An 18,175-nucleotide genomic window follows, 5' to 3' on the forward strand; every position below is an offset into this window, starting at 1 on the left:
TTTTTGCCCATTGCTCCTTGTCCTGTCACAGGGTACTATTGAAAAAAGCCCAACCCCATCCATTTGGCCCCCACACTTCAGGTATTTATAGACATTGATAAAATCCCCCACCAGTCTTCTCTTCTCCAGGTTGAAAAGTCCCAGCTCTCTCAGCCTTTCCTCATATGGCAGATGCTCCAGGCCCCTCATCATCTTTGTGGCCCTCCACTGGACTCTCTCCAGAAGATCCCTGTCTTTCTTGAACTGGAGAGCCCAAAACTGGATGCAGTACTCCAGATGTGGCCTCACCAGGGCAGAGCAGAGCGGGAGGAGAACCTCCATCTACCTGCTGGCTATACTATTTTTAATGCACCCAGGATACTGTTGGCTTTCTTGGCCACAAGGGCACACTGCTGGCTCATGGCTACTAAGTCCCTTAGTAGCAATTGCCACTCCTGTGAACACTGAAACTATTTCAATCTTTGGCACAGTAAGTGCCTACACAATGAGAAATGGCTTAAAACGACTTGCTAGAAACCCATGCATGGTGAGCATTGACTATGTCTATGCTTGTAGTCATACAAGGCCAGTCATTAAAAACAGACATGTTGACGATTTCTTCTCAGGATCCCACAGCCTTTGCCTGTGTTGATGATAGGAGGGAGGACTTGCAGACTTTTGAGTCCAGAGCCCTGACATCTAGATTCAAGAGGTTTGCCATGAGTTTGACTGAGTAGGTGACATCCAGCAGAAAAATATCTCATTTCTTAACAGAGATTAGAACAACTTGTTGCTGCCTCTGGCACTGTGAGCTGATCTTCAAGTTGGCCTTACTAATTAGCAACATAAACTCTGTCTTGTCTTATAAGATTGGTTTGCAACTGGATTTTGGCAAAAGCTCTGAGAGTCACATAAGGAATGTTCTAAGGGACTCCTTAAGATGATAAATTGAAGAAAAAGTACTAAACCACAGTGCAATTCCTAATACAACACACTTACTGTGAGATATTGCTTGCTGTGAAATGTCTCTTGAAGTGCTTACTTTCATGCTCCTTATTTCACCATCTATTTTCAAAACAAATTTTATTCTTAACACAAAACATTTTTCCCATAGTCTCTTTGAATTTACATTAGCAGAGTTACACCACACAGAGCACACCACTACCATTACTGCAGCATCTCTAGCAATTTATGTTAACCACTGCCTGAGACAGCTTCCAAGCCACCTGAGGCCACCTTCTATTATGCAGTCCAAGACTTCTGGTATCAACAGACCTAGCCCTGTCCAGAGGTTTTTTTGAGGTCTGCTGCGTTGCTGTTAGACCAATGACCACCCCAATCCCTTGACAGCACTTAATCCCAGTGTAATTCCCAGCGGAGATACTTTGCTAGTTAATTTGGTACAGAACCACAGTGATATGTAAAAGAAAGGGCTAATGCAAGTGTCTAACATTATTGCTGCTCATCAGTTGTTTCATTATCAGCCCAGATGTATTCTTTAAACCCTGGAGTCCCAGATCATGACATTTCTAGCTCTCACATTTGTAACAGATGATCACATGAGGCTTAAAAAAACCAGATAAACAAAATGTTTTTAATTTTAAACTCTTCTGACTTTAAAAAGAGACTGTTGTGATTCTGAGTCCTATCAATCAACTGGTAATATTTGGGATCTGGCACACCAATTGTTGTAAAGCTTTCCCAATATTATTGCAGGTCTTCTTGTCTTGTTTTTACCAAATAGCACAAACCAAACCAAGACAAACCCAACCTTCCATCTATTTAACAGCAGCTGTATGTCCCCAAGTACTCATTAATGCTCTCTTTCAGCCCCAAACTCAGATTCTCACATTGTGGGTCTAGGGGAGCTCAATAGTATCAGGCCACCCACTGCAGCCTTTTCAGTTAGGAGAGCTGGCAGTAGTGAGCGAGGTGAAAGGAGGTCTGTCTCATCAAGCAAAGCCACACCTGTGACTGAGAAAGTTTTTACAGCCCTGCTACTGCCATTAAGAATGGACAGGAGAGGCTCAGCCACAAAGTAAATGTATATGTTCAAGATTGTACTTTTGGAACCATCCTCTATTAAAATATTTAAAATATTCCTATGGTTATTTTTGTCAATGGATTATCAACACCAGAGGTGCTCCAAGCAGGCAGAAGGATAAACACACGCACACACACACACACACAAATGAAAAATATATAATAAAAAAGAAACATCTAAGTTCAGTTGATATTCTGAAGGAAAGGATCTGGTAAAACCTACAGCCATAGTTGGAAACAAAATGGCTGATCATCAGGACTTCCTGACCTCGTTTGCCTTCAAGAAAGTACAAAGATAACCATCATGTTTCAGCAAAAAAAGAGCTGTATTATTTACTCAGTGCAGATGTAATGATTTGATACTTATGGAGAGCATTTACAAATGTTAAATCAAACCACAAGGAAAATACTGTCCATGTAACAACCATGAGAACCGTTTTCAGATTTATCTGCAGAATAAACACTTAATGTTGGCTGGAGAAATGTTAACTTGTAAGAGAGAAAATACCTATGTTCAGAAAGGAAGAATGGGAGTCAGGGTGCCTGTTTTAATCTTTCCTGTTAAAGTTTACTATTAAATCTGTGGAGTAACCAGAGCACTTCAAGACCACTTAACCATTTGTAATATATGCATATATATTATTTACTCGTACACACATATATGTGTGTCTATATATATATATATATAAAATGTATAGATATATAATATTTATATGATATGCATATATATGTAAATGTAAATAGTAAAATTATATATATATAGGCATATATAAATGTGATAGTAAAAATAGTTTTAACCATTTCCTAGAACTGCAGGACTCAGTATTTGAAAGCTGATTTAGCTATAGGACTTCCTTCTGGGAACTGGAAATTATTTAGGTTCTTCTATCACATCCTTTCTTGGAAGTGGAGGCAAGATCTCTGCATGGCACTACAGGAGATGTCTCGAGAGCAGTCCAGAGCAACACAGGCCATTTCTTGATTTATCAAGTGCTCGTCTCCTTCTCTGTCTGCCCTCAGTTTGCCTCGTCATTGACTCTGGCCGTGCATGACCCTATATTTCCACTGTTACATTAAACCAACAAATGAGTTCAGACTCGTGAAGTCCTGTGTGCTCTGAATCTTTTGCCCATGGAGAGTCTCTGAAGAGAAAGTACTTCTGGCCTTGGTGATGGCAAAGGCATGTTCAGATATTTAGGTAGACGTATCCTCTGAGCTGATTCAGCCCCAAATTGTACAAGGCAATTTTTTGTATGTGACAAATCACTTGGGAGACCTTTACAGGTCTTAGGGATATGATATGGATTTCCTACCCTCTGACTGCAAAATTAGAAATTAGTATTGAGGTTTTCACCTCGTGTTGTTAGGCTTATCCATTTCCCAGTTAACCCTGAAACCTATGAGATATTTCATTGTTGAATAAAGTTTGTGTTTAAAGGCAAACAAACTTTTCAGGCTCCTTCCAGCACCTGAGACTCCAGCTATGCCATATATAACTGCAAGAATGTGAATTTTCTCCCTTTACACAATGTTCCCATATTGTTGGCACAAAAACTGCTGGTTCCTCAGACACTGAAAATGAGAAATAAATGTAAGGGAATATAAGAAACACAAACATTCTTTAGGAAATTGTCTCAAATATGGAGGTTTTAATGGTAAATTCTAAACAATTAGGAAAATTTTAAGAAAATGGATAAAAAATGTCTGGAGTCAGAAGAAAAAAATATGTCCATTATGAAATAAACTTTATGGAAACTGTGTGTGTTTTATTACAAAGAATAACATCTGACGTGAGAATGAAGAATCTGAATCAGAAATTCAGATGCTTGAAGCTTCATTGTAAAAACCTCAGCAGTCCCCATAGGGTCTCAAATCCATTGAAGGGACAGCTGTCTATGCAGGAAATACAGACAAATGGAGGCCATGCGATGGAGGGTTCCATCAGATCCTGCAGAGTAAAGACTTCAAACAACCAGAAAAGTTAAAGCATCCTCAAGTGACATTCTTTGACAAAGGGAAAAAAAAAAAAGATAGCGAAAGACTTCCCTAGATGAAGAAAATTAATTGCTCTACTTAATTCCATAAAATGTTTGAGGATTCAACCTGTAGAAAATATAAACTGTGGACAACCTGAAAGAAACAGAGCTCTGTAAGAGGAAAAAAATACAAAGTCTCCCCCCAAAAAGAAAACCAGACAAAGCAATTTTTCTAACTGGGGAGAGAAGAAAATCATTTTGCTTTGACCTTTTCCTCACCACTTGGACACAATAGCCATAGTTGCTATATATAAACCTTAGATGCTCTTCAGCTGTGCTCAACCAAAGGATATTTATTTTAACTCAGAAAGGCTAGTGGTAAAAGAAGTTGGGGGATCTTTTATTTACACAATGATAAATTAACCTATGGATCACTTCTCTAAGGGTAGCTCTAGGAATGACTAGGATGCAGAGCGATGCAGATGGACTTTTTGACCTCTTTTGTTAAAGATCCTTCCATGGTATTTGCTGAGCTTTTTCAAAGCTAAAAGGTTGGAGGACACAAAGCTTTATTCTCACATTTTAGTCTTGAGGCTAGAGAAGCTTCTGCATTTGTGCCCTAGCAATGTTTGCCTCCATTAAATCTGAAGTATACTGGGCAGCTGTGGAAGGAGGGAGAAAAACAAAAAAGCCTTGTGTCTGAAACATTTGTGTTTGTGTGCATCCTACCCTGTACAGCTGGTCTGACTCAGCTCGGAGAAGATGCTGTGCAGCTGTTTCTCTGGAGCAATATCTGTAGGCAAACAGCAGCAGAGTACAACATCTATGTGCATCTTCCTGATCTCCAGAGTTAATTTTGTCCCTGCTATGTCATATTTAATCATGAAGCATTAAGCTTTTTCTTACTGGATATTCATGTGCATATGTTTAGAACTTACAGGGCCAATCAACCATTATTCTAGTTTTCCTATTGATGTCTTTCTTCCAAATCAGAGCCCAGGGACTTGCCACAAGCCCAAATCCCATCTTTTCAAAATTGCTTACTTCTTTGCCGGGACACTATTTACTCTGCTGCAATTGTCTAAGACTGGGTTCAGCTGGTGCAAACCAACTTCATCTTTTCTGTGGTGCTGAGGGAGGATTTAGCCTGTGGACTGTACAGCTCTGGCAAGTCAAGGCAGATGAGATGCCCTGCACTGGGGAAGCTCTGCTGCTACCTAAAGAAAGTGGCCCCAAGTCCAAAATGGCAGTAGCAGCCTGAAGAAGCTCAGAAAAGAAGGCTCTAGAGACTAAATAATCTCATTCCAGCTCTGATGAGCTCATTCAGCTGGAAAGGCAGGGAATAAAGCAAACCAAAACAAAATAAAGCATGCATTCTAGTCTGAAGATGAGACCACTAGGCAGCTAGGCACTGAGATATCATGCAAATGGAAATAATTAAGCACTAGAACAGATACCACTGGAATTATCAAAGGAATTTTTTGAGGAAAAATGAATGAATCTGCAATGCTCTGAGATTTGCTCCTCCAAAGTAAAGCAACAATCCCCGCAGAATAAAAGGGGCTAACCCTAAGGGTGAGTGGGATAATGTTAAAATATTTCTCATGCTAGAAGGTTCCAAAATGTGTAAGGTAATAAATTTCTAAATGGTTCAAGTGTGGGGAAAAAAAAAAAAAAGTCTTGGGAGGAAGAGCAGCAGAACTCAATTGGCTCCATGGCAGCAGGAGACAGCAGTGACCCCTCTTCAAGCTGAAAGCCATATGGCTCAGAAATGAGTGGAAATAAATGATCGAGTCATTAGGATCCCAGTGGGGCATGCAACAACCTCAAATGGCAGCTGATCCCCCATGGTTTTACCCACTGATCTTGTCCACTGCTGGGAAGGAGTAAATCCAATGGCTGTGCAAAGTTGTGCATCTGTCACACACACGTGTGTGCACAAATAGTCTATTAATACAAACTTTTAAACATATTGTGAATTCCAGAGCTTTTATGAAGATTCATAACAAAAGGGAAGTAGAGATGAAACATCATATGAAGGTCATTGTTGTGCATGAGTGGAGAAGAGTGGTTGGGAACTGTTTGCCAGGCACACCCACAGAAAGCCTCTGCCTACCACACATGGCAAGGTGAGAGACAAATAACATAAGCTCCTTTTGCCTTTCAAAAGAACCTTGTGATTGCTTTTTTAGCTCGATTATTCCACAGTCTTTATACTTGTAAGGATTGCTTTTCTAATGAGGCAAGAAAGGTCAAAAGAAATTAATAGGCAAGATAACAGTTATCAGTCTGACATAAATAAAGCAGCTTATAACACTTGCAATACGCCACAATCTGCAACAGATAAAGGAGTCTAAAGCCAAAGGAGGGTTCAAAAGGAAGCCGATACTGGGAATATCTACACTCTAAGTTCTCTTTTAAGCAGATGACTGGGCCACAGTTGCTGTTTGCAGTTGTTGCTGCTGAAGCCAGTGTTGCCACTGAAGTTTAGAGTAAGGACATCATTCACCTGGCACAGCTCAGCCTCTCCGATTCGGTGGCTCAGATGTGATCCCACAAGCCTATGTGCGTGTCCTGATATGACAGCGATCACATTTTTACCCTGTAAGTGATACCACAATGCCAGAAAACACTGGGTAAGAAGTGCGCTACAAAGCTCTCCCTTGCCCACGCTATTGCTTTCCTGTTCCTCCCAGGACCCTGCTGCATCTTAACCCTGGAATCAGCAACGTTACTACTCGTTTGCCTCTCTAACTCTCCAGATACCTAGGTTCCTGTTTGTGAGTCCCCAAAATGTCAAAGTGGCTCCTATCTTATGTGTCTGTGACCCCAAAATAATTTTACTAACTCTGCCTAAATTCCCTTGGGAACCTCTTTCAGTAAGGTATAGATCACATGTGCAGTAAGATATATGCCACGCACACACACCCACCCCTCTCAGCCTCCTGAGAGGTGCCTCTGGAGCTTGGATTTAAAGAAGCAGAAGGCAAGAGCCAAACGTCTACAAGGGGTGAGTTTCAGGTATGACTCTGCAATCAGCTCTTCCTGTTGATTAGATGCTATCCCAGCTGATGGGTTTTCATATTAATCATTTTCAGGATCCTAATTTACCTCCGTGAATGTCATATGTGTCTTAGAAGCTAAACTTTGCATTCCAAGCAAGGAGCCAGACAACCAGAAACATAATTGCTACAGGACCCAATTTCCATTGTTGAAATTCCTCGTGGGAACTTGATATCACAAGCCATGCTTTAGCAAAAGGACTCCGAAGCGCCAGTGTAATTTCTATCGCTTTTCAAAAGCTTAGCTCTCTGCTAGTCCTATGAGTCCTAAAACCATGTAGCAAAATCGGTGATGTACATACACTAGCATAATTTTTGCTTTAATTGGTTTAGCTCGTTTCCATGAAGATATTAAATCTCTTTCCCAATCACCTCTCTTCACTGATTAAGAATATTTTTCCACAGTAAATCATTTATTCTCAGTTGCACATATTCCAGACTCCTCTTGGACATGCTAAATTGGCTGGACTGTTTTTTTTTAACTTGTATTTCAGTCTTGAGCTTTCAGACCATTAAATGTCTCCAGTGACCACATGATGCTTTTTTTTTTTTTTAAACAGATAATTTATTTGCAACAATAGTGTGAGATACAGTAGAATAGAAGTGGGAACAAGATAATCATATATTGTTTTATAGTGTATTTTTCAGTAGATTATTCCAAATGTTACATATGGAAATTTTAAGTCCTACAACATTAGTTCTGATATCACGGTGACTAAGCATTTCAACAATAAGCAGTCTTGTGGAAAAATCCATGTACATAGTTTGCTTTACTTCATTTGTCCTAAATTACAGACTGCAACAGTATGACTTATATCATATAAGTGAGTAACAAATAGTTCAGTCTATATCTGCATCTTGCCTATTTAGTGAGTCCTTGAGAAATTCAGATATACACAGGTTGATTTGAGATACAAAAAATTGTGCATAGTGTTTTCATTTCTCACCTTGGAAAGAAAGGTTCACAATGTAAATTCTCACATATTTTATTTAGATTAAAAATATTGGATGGTGTACAATATCCTGAATGTGTTACACAGACTGCAGATAAAATGTTGCAGAGCACAGCAGCAACAGCTCTGCCACCAAGCACTAGAAACGTGGAAGTCTGAAGGCCACTTAACTTTCTAAGCAGATACTGTGACAGTTAATAATAACCAGAAAGTAAACAATTTTTGAAAATCTCATATACAAATACATGTGACAATTCTAAACACTGCATGAGATGAGTCTTGCTCCTGCTTCCACTGAATGAATGAAAGATACAGCTCCCAATTACTTTAAGGGGAGAAGGATTATAACAACTCAAATGTTGCAGGATTTTTTTTTTTTCCTGAGAATAGTTAGAATTTCTGATAAACTCCTCAGAGTTTGTGCAACTTTAAGTTATTTGTGTGCCTCAGTGTAACAACCTTCAGCTTCCATTGTTTATTTTCTGAAATCCAGTGATTAAGTATTTTTATGTGTTTGTTAAAGTGCAAATATAGCAGTGGGAACAATCATGCCATCATGGAGGATTGAGAGATGCACCCGTGGTTTTTTTTAGGACCCCAGAATGACAACATGCCTGGCAGACTTCCAGTGATATCCATCCACCATAATAAATGAAAGACATGTACCATTTCCCACCCCAACCAATAAATAGTTTAAGAGGACACCAAGTTATGTTATGAGGTATAATTTAGAGCTGAAGGCCTTTAGAACATAAATCTCATGGAAACAGTATATGTTTTAAAAATCATTTTAAGGCAGAAGTATTTCAAATCCATAAAAAGGTCACGCTGGTCTATTATTTAGCCAAACGTGATGATTGTACAGTGATGATACCACTGCAAAGCAACTTAGAGAAGCACGTACCCCTGTAGGTCAAAGCTAAATCAAGTCCTAAGGGATGCTGAAGAGTGACATTTCCTTACATGAATGGTGATCTCCTGTGGTGGGGCAGAACTGTCTGTGATGATGGCCACTCCTAAGGTTTTACTTTAGGTTGGGTCATAAACCTCAAGTTGAACACATCTCCTTCCAGAATTAAGTATCTTGCTGAAAGACACTGATTTTGGAAAAAAACACAGTGAAGTGCATGAGAGAAGCCATTAGGCTCCAAAAAAGCTCAGGGTAATCAATGACAAACTCCTCCATGAGTCTCATTATGTGGGAGCAGGAACAGACCTACCGTATCTTGCTTTCTTACTAATGTCCAATGACATGGCAACATCCTTTACTGTCTAGTGGTCTCTTGCTGTAGCTTCCCTTCTTTCACCTAATCTTTTCAGGAGCCTCCGTATCTTGTCTCCAATACTCTCTTTGAGCAAGGAGTTCTCCTGGGACTGGTTCTGAGTGTTTGCCTCATTTCATTAACAGAGAGTGTTTCAAAGGAAAAAATGCTCGTAACTGAGGCGGCTGGTGCTATGTTTGTGTTATGCTCACCTTGGCAGCAGAATCAGGCTGGCTGAGGAAAATACACATCAAACCATTTATGTGAAGGACCCTTAAGCACAAAACAAATCACAGCTTCTTATTTAGATAAACACAGTACTGTGCAAAATTGACAAGAGCTTCTAAGGAGTGTCTTTAAATACAAAAATGCAAACTTTTGCTTAAAAAAAAAAAATCTACCAGTATTGTATGTATTACTCTTTACCTGTTTAAGCCATGCAAAAAGTTTAATCAAAGTGTCCCTTTAAAAAATACAGCATTTGAAGAAAAAAGAAAAAAAAAAAGGCCAGAACAAATGCCTAGGCAAAAAAACCAACCGCAAACCCCACAAGTTTTGATCTTTCTCATTTCATCTATTTAGCATAGTATTTTCCCATCTGAGCAGAGATATTCAGGGGTCTAAACAGCACACCTGTGTTGCCCTTCCCCAGGAGACCTAGTCCTTGCTGTGGGAAGGAGCTCTTACCTGCCATTTGACATTATCCCTTGTGGGTCCCTGACCATGCCCATGCTCTTGAACTGTGATGCTGTCACTGAGCTGGGGCACAGCTACGGACAAATATCAGCTGCTTTACCAGGCTCCATAGGCAGCCACTGCTGTGATGCTGCAACAGGTACGTGATGGGGAGTGCGTCTGGCGGGAGGGCTCATATGTTTGGAGCGGGGCTCTCACTGGGTCATCCAAGGAAGCCCTGTCCTGTGCCTGTGTGTGCTACATGCAGTGGGCTACACGCTGTGCCTGGGTGGAGTAAGGGAGAGATCATGACCCAACTGCAAATGCACGAAGGAGTCATGAATCTCATGCTCAATGCAGACAGCTTGTGCCACACTAACAGGGTTTAAGATAAGAAAAGTGTGAAACGAGGAAAATGAGTAAGGCAGGACATGCTGGGACTATACAGTGATGCAAGTTGGGATATCAGAATTGCCCTTGGATCACAGTGCACAGATTTTGAGTACCAGTGGTTTATGATCTCATTAGAAACATCTAATTCCCTGTAATAATGATTGCATGTAGAGTATGTCAAAGAACAGACAAGGCTATTACAGCCCACAGTCAGGACTAATGTTTTCTTTTTTCCCCCTCTTATTGCTAAATAGGCAGGAATAGCTTCTCAACTTCAAAATAAAAACTATATAATTACGGTAATAATACCATGCTCCTGACTGCTTTGCAGCTGCATATTGTAAAACTCAAAGCCACTGATCAGAAACAAAAGCAGTAAGTCAGTAACAGCTTTACAGAAACATTCTGTGGGGGTGATTATGTCTGTCAAAACACTTCTATAAGGGGAAGACTGATTACTGAACATATTTCATGTCCCTTTCCCCCTAAAAAAACCCTGCAAGTGCTTGCATCTTTTGCCAGAGGTGTAATTAAGACTACATGAACAATGGAACAAGCATGGATCCTGTTCAAATAGTTAGGTATCAGTTACAACAAAAAGCCAGAAGCAGTCATCTGTTATAAAAAATATTTCCCAGTGTTTTAATACAGTTAAAAGTTAAAAACCCTCTACATTACTAATAAATTAAAAAAACCCATATCTCCAACCATCTTGTAAGAAAGTAGGTAAGTAATTTAAACCTTTAGTTTACATAAATTAGCACAGAAACGTGTATTGGAACAAGTGCACTGAAAACAGACATGCCTTATTTTCTTCTGATATTTCTTATTTATTAAGTAGCAGGAAAGCCTTTATATTCTTTGCATGACCTCGAGAGTCTGCTAACACTAAATGGTCAATAGTCAAACCCCAGGAGAATGTTTCACCAGATAGACAATAACAAGAGGGAGCATAAAGTACAGTCAAATGCTTTGCAGCCTTATTACAGTAGAATTCAACATTCAATTTCGTCGTATTTACTCCTGGGAAGGGATGAAGGCAATATATTTATACTGCAAATCACATGAGTGAAATTTGATGGGTTGATAGATTTTTTTTTTTAAACCTATTAAAGTATCACTTTTTCAGAGGTAGCTTGCAAGGCAATGGTGATGTACGCAAGTTGAAACAATACCCCCTTGCTTGACTGTGGATAAAACTCTTAAATACTGTTGGTGTTGTCCCTGAACCTTGCAGAGAATGCTTAATGGATAAGATGTTCTAATCGGAGCTGACAACAGCCAATTAAGTGTCAGAAGAACAATCTGATAAGTAGGTCTTCATGTCTATAGGCATTTCCTGATGTGTCTTAACTGTCAATCTGAATTTTAAACATCTCTATCTTCATCTCATTATTGACTGATTTATTAAAGGAGAATGCTTTCATCTCTGACTTTGGGATGGTTCCAGAAAGAAGGAAAGGAAAATAGCAGGAACAATTCTTAATTTGGAACAATAGATGGGGAATCCTAATTATAGCAAAGTCCTAATATTCCAACTGAGCAGGTGTATGGTTTGGCGACACCACTACCACGCAGCTGCTCGCACCATACCTGTTAGGAAATGGTAGATGATCAGTTTAGAGGAGATCTGTTTCTTTAATAGGTGGAAGGATATCTGTGGACAGGCTAGCGGGCTGCTCTCTGCTTTCAGTGCTTCTTGCTAGTCATACGGAAGACAACACCTCGCTGGATGGATCTTTTCCCTTCTTGTCCTCACCCCTGTCAATATCAATCACGTGAACTATGCCAGGTTTCAGGATCAGGTCATCGGTCTCTACGTGGCTCCTGTTATCGTCCACCTCGATGTACTTCCCTTTGGATGGCTGGGTAGCCTTACTGAAGACATCTTTAAAACGCCGCTTGAGTTCAACATCTGGGCAATAGACATACTCATAAAGAGCACCAGCAAGGACTGCTCCTATTATTGGTCCCACCCAATATACCTGCAAAAAGAGGTGGAAAAAAAAAAAAAAAACAGGCATTAAGCTGTACAGCAAATAAAGATGCCTGCCATGGTCTCAGAGAAAAGCATGTCACTACAGACTTCACCCAGAAAACTTTCTGCAAAATACCCTGGCCCAATCATTCAAACCAACTTTGCTTTCCACAAACACATGGTCACATAGTTCCCTGGCTTTCATGAACTGGGATGAAATCTGCCATCGTATCAGTTCATGAGGCAGAGAAGTGTAACTACCATAGGTTTCAGAGACAGTGACCAGGAGCTCAGCAATTAAGTGACTACTCTAAAATCACATATAAAGTGGGTCAAAAGGCAGTCTTTTAGGCAGTTAATGCCATTAGTCCTTTGTCACTTTTTTTCCTTTCTGTCTGCTCCCAGTCTCTCTCTCACACATGTATTTCACCTCCTTCAGAAATTCTCATCACCCTGAATCCAGAAATCTAAACCACCTTGCACCTGTGGGTCCAGCTCTTCCCTTAAAAACTGCTCTCATGACAGCATTCAGGGAATCACCAGGCAGTTGACCCCACAGAGCAGAGCAGAAGAACCTGTGCTGACATGTCGGTGAGTACGGTTAATACTTTCCTGATGCCTGAAACAGATTTCAGTCTATATATCTGGTTACCAGTCTTCCCAAGCAGACCAGCTGAGTGGCAGCAAAGCTACGGACACCTCCCATGGACAGATACACAGGCACCCCCTCAGGCTGCCCTGCTTTCTGTTAATAGAAAGCAGCTTTTTTTCCCCCCCCTCTTTATGGGAGATTTAACTTATTTTTTAAACTATGCCTAATAACAAGAAAGTGCAGGTTCTTCTTCATCCTTAGTTAGATCAACCATAGATATAACATTCCTTGAGAAGAAAAAAAAAGCCACAGATCCTGGTGGAGTCACATATGACATCAAATATAGCTCTGTAGTCACATACAACATACAGTTGCTCTGGCATAGCTTTGCTTTTAAATTAGCAGGGGTAAAATGACTGAGAAGCAGGCCCACATCTTTGAAGAGAAACCATTTTGTCAAGTTCTATTGACCCATCTCTTTCCAAAAGGCCTCCTCTAAATTTTCATAACTCATTGTCAGCTGTAGACAACATATATGGACTATTTGCAAGATGACACACAAAATAAATACCAATGCAGAAAATTGATTTTTGTTTCTGCATTTTCACCCAAGATGACAAGGAACTTTTAAGGAAACAAAACCTTTCCTAATGCATACACAAACAGTTCTACTTCAGTATTTCAGACTCACATTTCCAAAATAACAAAAATTTGGCTTCTGATCCCACAGAATATAACAGGCAGTCAGCTACCTGATGATCTAATTTGAATAAGCAAATACAACTGACAGACAAAACTTTGTAGGGTACCTATCTACTTCAACATCACAGGCAGCAGTTATGTAACATCTTTTCAACCAAAACGATTCTGTGATTCTATCAGTAGGTGTAGAAGCCCACGGGCTTCCGTCAGTGGCATGCCAATGTCACTGCATTAAAGGAAGAGAAAAAGACCATCCTTCAAAGTGACCAAGACAGTAGCCAAGCTTTTCCTACAAGTTTCTCCATAGTACATTTGTTTATTGTTTACAGCTTTAGTTATAAATTACAGGCTCCCTCAGAGTATGGATAATTAATCTTGTGAAAAACTACAGCAGTTTTTCATATGAACAAGCCATTCACTGATAACTGGGTAAATCTGCCTCAACAGGGTAACTCTTGGGAACAAAGTTACACATGGTACCGTGTTTGCAGAATTGGAGCCTTAGGGCCTGAAGACAATGCTATTTCTGTTATTAGCTGCAGTGGGAGTAATGTGGGCTTCATACTTTAAAAATCAAGAAAATCCTTATATGCACTCTAATATGCAGCTCTTACAGTTAGCATTGAAATTGTCTGAGAAGTGCTTTCCCTGTCTTTTACTAGGTGAGGCTAAGCTGCAATCCATCTCTCCCTTATAAAATGTTAATTGATTTTTAACAAGTTTAATAGTGGAATGCTGCAGCAAATGACTGCATCATTCACAATCTGTTTATCAAATTGTTTCCTGCGCAAATACTCCTAGTTAAGCCGATGCTTACAAATTTAAGCAGGTAATATCTGGTCTGGTCTGTAAAGACTAGACTGCAACTCCTTCATCTCTCACTTGGGACATTTGCTGAGGCAGGTTCTCCCTTGAGAACCAGATTGCAGAGGGTCCCTGCTCTCATTTTATACATCTGCCCTAGTTTGCCACAGAATCAGGTGAAACATGAAGCCGACAGAATTACTTCCATAACTTCTCACTACTGTGACCAGGGGGGTTTCCAATCTGCCTCAGAGGACTTTCCCTTCCAGAATTTCAACTCTTTCAGTCTCAACGGATTACTCTTTTTGTTTTGAACTTTTTGTATGATTTCCCTCCTACCCCAGCTACTACCTCCACAAAACGTCCCCTGAATGGCAAGGCGCCATTCCAACGCGCTGCATACTGCACTGCAGTCCTAGGCGAGGAGGATAATTACAGCAAAGCTCATGGCAGGTCAGCGCCTGCCTTCCTCAGTGATGGTCTCTATGGGACGTACTGGGATAGATAACTAAAAGCAAATGATGCATGAAAAATCCTGATAGCTGTTTGTCGCTATGGTGAAGGAAGCATGAAAGCAGCGTTACCCATTGGTTTTCCCATCTCCCCATGATGACAGCAGGTCCAAACGATCGAGCAGGGTTCATACTGGCACCAGTGTAATTGATCTAAAACAGAGACAAAATGTTATCAAAGTCTTGAAGCCAGTTATTCAATTTCTGCTAGCCCTTGTACTGTGGGGACACCCTGCTTTTGCATGGCTTCTAATCTTCACAGCAAGTATTGTTGCTGTCCTAAGCTTTATCACAAAAACAAAGTCATCACATAAACAGACAGAACACCTCTCATGAAATACACTACCCAAGGGGAACCTCTCGCTACTCCAAAGGGTTCTGGCATGGATTCATATACAATATAGCACCTATATAGCTATAGCAGCTATAAAGACCACAGAAGCTTCCACTTACTTCTGAAGCAGCCATAAAGGGACAAAGGGTCTATATTTTAAAGAGAAGCCATTAACTTACACCAAATAAATGTCCAATTGCAACAGAAAATCCAATTGCTAAAGCTACTGAACCAGTGACATCACTTCGTTTTGAATCACAGCTGGCAAAAATAGTAAAAACCAGCTGGAATGTAATTATCAACTCCACCAGGAGTCCATGGCCAGCAGAAAGATCCCCATGTACCTGGAAGAAGGGAAAGAAACACCCAAGATGAAACAAAGGTGATTTTGTAAATCTGAAATATTAGTTGTATTTCAATGAAATGTATTCCTAAACGGTACACAGTGAAAGGTAACAATAACATTTAGAAGTACAGGTTCCCCCCCCACTTTTCTCTCTCTTTTAAAAAAAAAAAAAAAAAATATTATTTTTTTTGAGAGCCATAGAAAATTACTGCTGGACTCAGAACAGAAGGCTTAATAGTAACATCCAACAAGAACTTCAAAGTTAGACTGCAGAAGTACAGCTTATTTTTACACAAGGATTTGCAAATGCTGCACTTCACCATTTTTTTTTTCTTGGGAGCACTGTAATTTACTATTCAATTATAAATTCATTAATTAGCCCTGACTTAATTAATTTAAATTTCAATTAAAAATTAAGCAGTGTGCAGCTTAAGTGCATTTTTAATAAGTCCTGCAACAGGGCTAACTGATGGCATTCCTTATTAGTTCAGAACAAAGCTGGAATCTAAGCCACAATCTATTTCAAAAGTATGTCATTTTAAATTGATGTTTTTTCAATCCCCGTCATAATGGCATAGAATTAATTTCCCTCTCCCCAGTCCATATAAAAGTGGCATTTCACACATATATTATTTAAATTTTGTATGTAAATTAACATTACCTGCTGTCATCAGATTTGAGGAAGTTCTAGGAAAGAGAACTTCTATAAAAAGAACAGCTATAGATATTACACTGCACAAACCCATCCTAAGGAGAGCTTTAAGCCCTGTCTCGATGTTTAAAAAAACCCCAAAACAGCAAGCTCTTAAAAATCTCTACTTGAGCTCTCTTTATTCTGCACAGCACTGATTATATTTTCTCAGTCTCTAAGCTACTCTAGTTTGAGAGCTGGAGGAGAAGTGATTACCGCAGTGACTCCCAGGCCTCCCACCACGCTTGATGGTGTGACAAGGTAAAGGATGCCTGCGCCCACGATGGCTCCCAGGCACTGGGCAAGAACGTAGAAGACCGACTTGGCGAGGCTGATTTTCCTCGTGCAGACCATTGCCACGGTCACAGCAGGGTTAATGTGGCCTCCGCTGATGTGTCCAAAGCACTGCACCATGGTTGCAATGCTGAGTCCAAAGCAGAGGGAGATAAGGACCATGTCTACCGGCAGAGGCTTCTCTGCTCCACCCCAGTTGATTGTGGAGCCGAGGCTGAGGAGGACAAAAATGAGCATGGCCAAAAATTCTGCTGAAACAGCTTTCCAGAAGGGCTGAGTCCAGACTCCTTTAAACGCCACCATGATGCTCTCACAATTACACAGACGACCACACTTACTGAAAAGGAAAACAAAGCTTCATCAGAAGTCACCAAATAAGCCTTATGCTCTCCTGTTAGGGGGTTGCTATCTAGCAGACTTTGGGGAGAAGCTGGCAAAGATGAATATCTTTGGGATGGGACAACCACAGACTGCACTCTTGGAGCAGACTGCCCTTAAAGCATGAACAGTGTCTGAGCATCTGCAGGACATAGGGTGATTAATCACCCCTTGCAATAGGTCTGTCTGTATAGTTTCAGTTCACAAAAATCAATCTTTGTATCTTTTGAAATAAGTGAGTATGAAAATAAGAGAATCTATCTTCTACACTAGCTGACCTCTGCCTGACTTAGAGTCTGTACAGCCCTACCACTTCCAGTGGCCTGTTCACCATCATACCCATTAAACTGGAGGGTATCCTCTTTTTCTAAGCAAATCTGTACTTTTCACAAAGCAGGTATGATAGTTTAATAAAAAGCAGTATCTTAGTCCATCCCTAATGGTTTTGATAACAGTGTAGTGTTGGGTGGTTGCCCTGGGAGCTATAAGAGAAAGTCTATTTGTTTGAACTCTGACAAAAAAACAGTATGTCAATTTATGCAAAGAGCAGTTTCTTCACTGTGGACATAGGGTAAAAATTAAATTCAGCCAGGAGAATAGATGCTATCCTAAATTTTGACCTTTAATCACACAACCAATAAAGCATGAGGGTTTTTTTCGGTCTAAGGGTGCCAAGTAAGCTGTGGAATACAGAAAAAAATTGCTGTACGTGTGGTGTGTAGAACTCTGTGTGGCAAAGAAAGAAGTGTCTTGATTTTCCTCTCTGTCTGGAGATGCTATTTATTAGTCTGCACTGCCTTACTGATGAGTTAGAATTTTGCTAGATGTTCAGATACCTATGAAAGTGGGTCACCAAAGAAAAGTTATTTGTGGTATTAATAAATTAGGAGAATAAGCCAAAAGGGAAGCATTTTAATGAGTTTCTAAGGAACCTTAACAAGATTCTTCTCTAAAAACAAAAGTAAAAAAACCTCTAACTCCTCCAAAAAGTAGAAAACAAAAGAAGGAATATTCAGCTTCTACAACTGGGAACAGAATTTCAAGTGGAAGATGGATGAATTTATGCTCAATTATCTAAGGTGACTGAGCTACAATGCATAGTTAAAACCACTCAGATCAGAAAGAAGCATAAAAGGCACGTCTGCCCTTTTCAAGTTATTGCAAGAGGAATGGCCCATGAATTTCTTAACAGTTGCAGTAA

The 18,175-nt window shown here is 40.0% G+C and overlaps 1 protein-coding gene across 3 annotated transcripts in view; it reads right to left on the minus strand.

Annotated features, from left to right (window-relative positions):
- Positions 1–11,056: 11,056 nt before the first annotated feature.
- Positions 11,057–18,175, minus strand: part of AQP4 (aquaporin 4) — an 8,235-nt gene continuing 1,116 nt past the window's right edge. Inside the window, exons 2-5 of one of the 3 annotated variants that reach the window (XM_010174650.2) lie at positions 16,519–16,929; positions 15,445–15,609; positions 15,004–15,084; positions 11,204–12,328 (exon numbers count right to left, since the gene is read on the minus strand). In XM_010174650.2, coding sequence (XP_010172952.1) covers positions 12,050–12,328; positions 15,004–15,084; positions 15,445–15,609; positions 16,519–16,899 — 906 coding nt within the window. In that variant the 5' untranslated portion in view covers positions 16,900–16,929 and the 3' untranslated portion in view covers positions 11,204–12,049. Of the gene's footprint in view, positions 12,329–15,003; positions 15,085–15,444; positions 15,610–16,518; positions 16,931–18,175 lie in introns of those variants that run through there. The other 2 variants (XM_010174649.2, XM_029086654.1) reach the window with 2 other exon arrangements.

The sequence above is a fragment of the Antrostomus carolinensis genome, unplaced genomic scaffold (assembly GCF_000700745.2).
Source record: "Antrostomus carolinensis isolate BGI_N321 unplaced genomic scaffold, ASM70074v2 scaffold39318, whole genome shotgun sequence".
NCBI classification, from domain to species: Eukaryota; Metazoa; Chordata; class Aves; order Caprimulgiformes; family Caprimulgidae; genus Antrostomus; species Antrostomus carolinensis.